This window comes from Trachymyrmex cornetzi, unplaced genomic scaffold, assembly GCF_001594075.2.
Source record: "Trachymyrmex cornetzi isolate Tcor2-1 unplaced genomic scaffold, Tcor1.1 scaffold805, whole genome shotgun sequence".
NCBI lineage: Eukaryota > Metazoa > Arthropoda > Insecta > Hymenoptera > Formicidae > Trachymyrmex > Trachymyrmex cornetzi.
In genome coordinates, this window is record NW_017300142.1 from 108,930 (window position 1) to 114,691 (window position 5,762).

A 5,762-nucleotide genomic window follows, 5' to 3' on the forward strand; every position below is an offset into this window, starting at 1 on the left:
CTCGGACTCGAGGGAGGATTGAGGAATGAGGATTCAGAGTTCGGACTGCTCGGAGGTGACAGAAACGCGCGCTGTCTCTTTTCGCGTACTCGTCTTTCGAACACAATCACCGTCGACGCCGACAGTGATTGACGGCAATTCGGCAATCGTCAATTGAGGGATGAATGATGATATCGCGGCCAATAGATCCATAGACCACGACAGACGCGCGACGCGGTACAGTCGAGGATCAGCTCGGATCAGCTGTTCAATCCGCCCTCGTGCTGTCGTGCCGTGCCGTGCCGTGGTCGTGCGTTGGTGCTGGTTGGTGCGTGCCACTACGCCACATTACGCCCAATTACGCCACGCCGCGTCGCGCCATCAAGTACGTACTCGGTACTACTACGTATGTACGTCACATCCTCGGTCACATCTCACATCGCATCTGATTGCATCGATGCGTTTCTATTTCTTTCGAGTCTTTCGACTCTCGTAACACCACGTAGCATTCGTTCAGGCGTCGTCTACAATACACAGAGTAAGAAGTTAGACTAAGAAATTGACCAATCACAGTCGATTATTCTTCTCACATTCGACTGTGATTGGTCAACTTCTTACTCTTACTTCTTACTCCGTGTATTGTAGACAACGCCTCACACTCGTTCGTATTTCACGCATAACTATTAACAGATTCCAGTATTTCCACTTTCCAATAGTACATTCCTTTGTTACCCGCACCCCCCGCACCGCAATCAGCAATGTTTTTGCATGGTAATCGGTAACGTAATCTTCTCGTTTAAGGAGGTTGTAAGGTTGTAAGGGCATAAAACACATATATTAATATTTTCGCTTTAAACAAACTACATACATGTGAAAGTTGTGTTCATAACATTCTGGTTTTATTGAGCAACACATTTTTATAGGTTATTTATTTTATTTGTTAGTTTTATTGTTATAAACAAAAATTGTTAAAACAATAAAAAAAATCTAAATGTTTTTTTTTATATAAATATATTAAGTACTAAATATGACTTATGCAAAGTTTCATTGAGATTCACCATTAGTTTATAACAAATAACAAATTTTATTTATTTACTGAACAATTAATGTCTGCATCTCAAGATAACTTTACAAAAATATTGTTGAATTCCTAGAGTATTTATATAAAAAAATTGAGATTTTTATCATTATTTTATAATACATTTTCATATATTTATATTAGAGTACAAATTTAAAAAATATTACTACTTATTTAAATAACTTTTGATCTAGATGGTCAATTGTTTCTATTTTTTTTGTATTATTAAATGAAATTTAGAATAGTCTGTAATTTTTTCAAGTAGTTCTTAACATATTGCATTTGCCTTACAACCTCCTTAACGCAAACACACTTGTGTGTCGGAAATCTGCGAAATCTCGTCTACAGACTCTAATTAATTAAACGAATTTGGTTGCATACATTAGTGGCAAGCGAGCATATCGTTACTGATTTAATTCGAGTTTTTTTTTTAATATGAAATAAAAATATTTTAAATTATAAAACGCCATATTCAAGTCAAGAACTGGGTTTTTTGTTCTTTGTGCCCAATAATACTTCTTGTGAATTTATACAATTTCCAGTTCAAGCTAACTGTGCGCAAATTATTTGTTGAAGCTCATCAAAGATATAGAGAATGGATTGCGCGATCCGTGTGTCAAAATGGTCGATAGGGATGAGAGGGACCGTGGCAGACAGCCATTTCTATCTCTTTCCATTCAATAGTATAATGGGAGAAAGAATGAGAGGGAGATTGGCCGTCTTCCACGGTCCCTCTTTCTCATTATTGTCGACCACATTTGATACATTACTTAGAAACGGATCGCGCAGTCCATTTTCTATGTCTTTGAAGCTCATTATCAGCCAAGATGCTTATTTACAGCAATAACATTAAATTGCTTTTTAATTTTATTCATGTAATATTACTTTACTGAAATATTATTAGATACGAAGAATCACTTTGACCAAATGGTACCAATATGGCGCTTTTCAGTTTTCACTAATGTATACTTAATCCCATCGATTGATTTTCATTTAGGCCCAGTTTCACAACTGACGGTTAACTCTTAACCGAGGTTCAACTTATTCATTATCTCTTTTTAATTCTAGAATTAGAAAAAGATGAGAAATAAGTTGAACCTCGGTTAAGAGTTAACCATGAGTAGTGAAACTGGGCCTTAATTAATAAATTATACAAAATATGCATTTGTAATGTTCTAACAATGTACAATAAAGTGTATTAAAGATTTGTTTCTATATTTATAATATTTAAAGACATGTATCTTTAGGTCTTTATGTTAATCTGTATATAATAATTTTTATATACACCGACTGAATGCATCCAATCTCGAATTCACTGCATTTGAGGTAACTCAAATTAATAATTTAATAAATGTATGCAAGATAATTTGTCAAATCCTACTCTTTCGCATTAAAAGATTAATATACAACATACTTTGTAGTACCTACCTATGTAGTACCTACAGCACAGAATTTGCACAAATATCGCTGTAATAACGCTGCAATGTTGCTGCAACTTTTGTGCTGTAGGGGCAAGGCTTGCCCGGCAAGCAAATTATAATCTAAATTTATGCAAAAAATTATTTCTTTTCCATGTATACAACGTATACATTATACAAAACCATACTTTCACTACAATTTTAATACAAAAATAGATTGGTAGGAGTCATTAGATATTGTTCATCCATTTGGCGAAACTCGAAAGCGCACTGATTTCGTTCAGGCAGGAGGTTAATCTCGTTATAAAAAACTGCTTGTAGATGCATGATACTCTTGACTTTGGCGATGGCATTAACTTTTGTGAAGAGCTCCTGTGCCTTCGACAGAGTTTTTACTCCGCCGAGAATCATCTCTTTCCGAGCTTCAAAAGGATTCTCTGGCGCTGAAGCTATCAGACATTTGCCATACAACATGAATGCCCTGCCTTGATCGTAACACCCACCGTGACCCAGGACTGTAGGGATAGCGTCTTTCACTGAGTTCAAAGCCAACACAGGCAGACCCATTAATAACTGAATTAATACAATAGAGGATGTATTTTAGTCGATTGAATTATACACTCATATATTCTCTCATAAAGACAACTAGAACTCACTTGTATATTGGCAAGGTGCATCTTGACAAGCGCCTTGTAGTATGACAAATGATTCTGTGCAGCCAATTCCAAGGCTGAACAAAGACGCATTGTGCAATTAGTAGCAATTGCTGTCCCGTTATCCGGCAAGGAGGAGGCACATGTTATCTGACTAGAAAGAAGCGCGGCACGTATCATATATGGCGGAGTCATGTGCGAATGCTCCTCGATAGCGCCAATATACTCTAATCCTTTCGGAAAATCGCCTTTTGCCAGGCAAACTTCTACCAACCTGGAAATTTCAGATTTAGATTTCAGGAGTGCACATTTTTAGACAAGAATAATCATATATATTTTTTTGTGCACGTGCGCGCTCGTAAAATAAACTCTTTGTACCTGAGTTTGGATTCCAGCTGATCCAAGCTGGAGATATTCCTGGCTACTGCTTCTGCCTCGCCCCATTTCTCTTGTCGCAGCAGTTGCGTCAATATATGCAACTGTTCGCTCAACATCCAGATCTATGAAGCAATAAACTGAATTACGAATAGAAAATCAAAGAAAAAAAAAGAAAAAAGGGGGAAATCTTTCCTTTTCAAAGACTCTTTAAAATTCAGAAATTTTTCATAGAGAAAAGATTTTATTTGAATACATACCTTGTTACAAGGACTGTTGGGAAATCTTTCCTTGGCATGTGCCAATACAATGTCAGCGAGAGCGTATTCACCAAACTCGATCAACATATTGGCAACAGTGACGATCGCCTGGCACGTGGATGGTCCATTGAACATGTGCTGCTTCTTATCACCTGTATTGTGGAGAAGTAGTAGCTGGCCGCAAAGGGAGGCCATTTCCATTTTGCCATAGTACGCCCACAGCGCCGATTTCTCGGCAAAAGTGACAGACATCAAGTCGGACATTGAATGCTGGCAGTTTAGTATGTCCGATTTCATCAATATCTATATTGATGGAATTTAAATTGTAATTTTTAATATAAATTTATGTACGATGTGTCAAATTGATTAATTACTCTTTACTACGCACCTCGAATACTTGAAAAGGATTCTTGCCTTCTAAGGCATAACTATGCGCGTGTGAAATGAGACTTAAGCCTGTCGTATGTGTAATTCCAAGTAGACTTGCTTTGCCAACTGAGCGTTCTATCAGAGATCCTCTAAGTAGACAGGAATAAACGCAAATATATATGTATACATAATAAAATAACAAAAAGTCAATTACTTAAATAAAAGAAAACCTATACATCTTGTAATCATGTCTTTCTATATGTATATCAAGTTTTTTCTATCGATCGGTTTAAGAATGTAATTTTAGATTATATATGCCAAAAAGATTAGATTTTCATATATCTGTGTAAGTAATGAAAAAAATGAAGAATCTCTTATTATATAGACTTACTTTTTATTCTCTTTACTGATTAAGTAGGACATCCAAGAATGCGCAAGCTGCAAACACACGTTGTCTCCAGCTTCCTGAGCTAATTTAATAGCTTCTTTCAAAGCGTACTGTGCTACTTCCCTTTTCAAGAAAGCCATGAGAATTACTTGGTTGAAACAAATTTGTAACACTGTATGTATGTACAAACTACTACAGGCTGAATCTCGATTGTCAAATAGATTGAGGGTAGACAAAGAGTTAAGCGAGTTTAGGCTTGAGAAGTAGACAAAATAGATTACTTATGGTTAAACTGAGCGTGTAAAACGGCCAAGTTGAGTGCCGCGTAACGGAAGGTACGAGATCGATCCTCGGGTGTAGATCGGTTCTCCAGAGGTGCCAGTCTATCGAAACAGTGATAGAGACTGTCTACCGCCCCACAAAAATCGTTGACACGGATGCAATTTAGATAACTGAGGTAATGCTGAAATAAAGGCAAATCTGTTGAGCTGCAAAAAAACATTTATCTAATAACTCACATATATATTCTATTGGGCATACTCACTGCATCTGCATTGTAAGGATTAGACTTTAGAAGATCTTGTACGAGAACTCGCAGCTCTACTGGCGGCAGTGCTTTATGCTCGTCAGTTTGTAAAGCATGCGCTTGTTGCGCCACGAGTAATTCCGCTTGTCTTCCACCCCAAATTGTTTTTGCTTTACTGTAAAAAGCATCGACATTGACCAAATATCCTACTTGTAAATACTTGTAACATTACATTATATAATGTTCTATTCTAAAACTTACTTATCCGGACCAAAAAAATCTTCTTGCTTGGAAATTGAAATGTCAGAATTCTCCAGGCTATCGATTTTTTTCACGACATATTTCTCCATATCATTGTAGAGAACAACCACTTGATCAAAGGCCAACTTTTCAAAGAAAATGAGCATCCTACGAACGTACAACCCAAGAACAGAATTTCTACTTAATGCTGGTAAAGATAACGCGTGATCCTTGGATTCCATTAATCGGCGAAGATTATCAAATAAATCTAATAGCTGATCGATTCCTTTCTCATGTATAGCATCCAGATTTATTTCCAGTCGATCCGCAAACCGATGTAAGGTATATTCCGGCTCGTACAACATATTCAGCAGGGCATCCAACTCCATGTCTGCCGACTAAAAAATAATCATTTTACGCCCAATTCAAAATATGTCTCTCTCTCTCTCTCTCTCTCTCTCTCTCTCTCTCTCTCT

General features: G+C 36.9%; 1 protein-coding gene across 3 annotated transcripts in view; it reads right to left on the reverse strand.

The window, feature by feature from the left end:
• Nucleotides 1-2,392: 2,392 nt before the first annotated feature.
• The window catches only part of ida (anaphase promoting complex subunit 5 ida), a 4,984-nt gene continuing 1,614 nt past the window's right edge, over nt 2,393-5,762 (reverse strand). For 2 of the 3 annotated variants that reach the window (XM_018519012.1, XM_018519010.1), the window contains 9 exons: nt 5,308-5,684; nt 5,065-5,221; nt 4,802-4,983; nt 4,524-4,643; nt 4,152-4,281; nt 3,764-4,066; nt 3,507-3,628; nt 3,132-3,402; nt 2,393-3,048 (listed from right to left, as the gene is read on the reverse strand). In XM_018519012.1, the coding sequence (XP_018374514.1) occupies nt 2,677-3,048; nt 3,132-3,402; nt 3,507-3,628; nt 3,764-4,066; nt 4,152-4,281; nt 4,524-4,643; nt 4,802-4,983; nt 5,065-5,221; nt 5,308-5,684 (2,034 nt within the window). In that variant the 3' untranslated portion in view covers nt 2,393-2,676. The remainder of the gene's footprint in view (nt 3,049-3,131; nt 3,403-3,506; nt 3,629-3,763; nt 4,067-4,151; nt 4,282-4,523; nt 4,644-4,801; nt 4,984-5,064; nt 5,222-5,307; nt 5,685-5,762) is intronic. The other variant, XM_018519011.1, reaches the window with a different exon arrangement.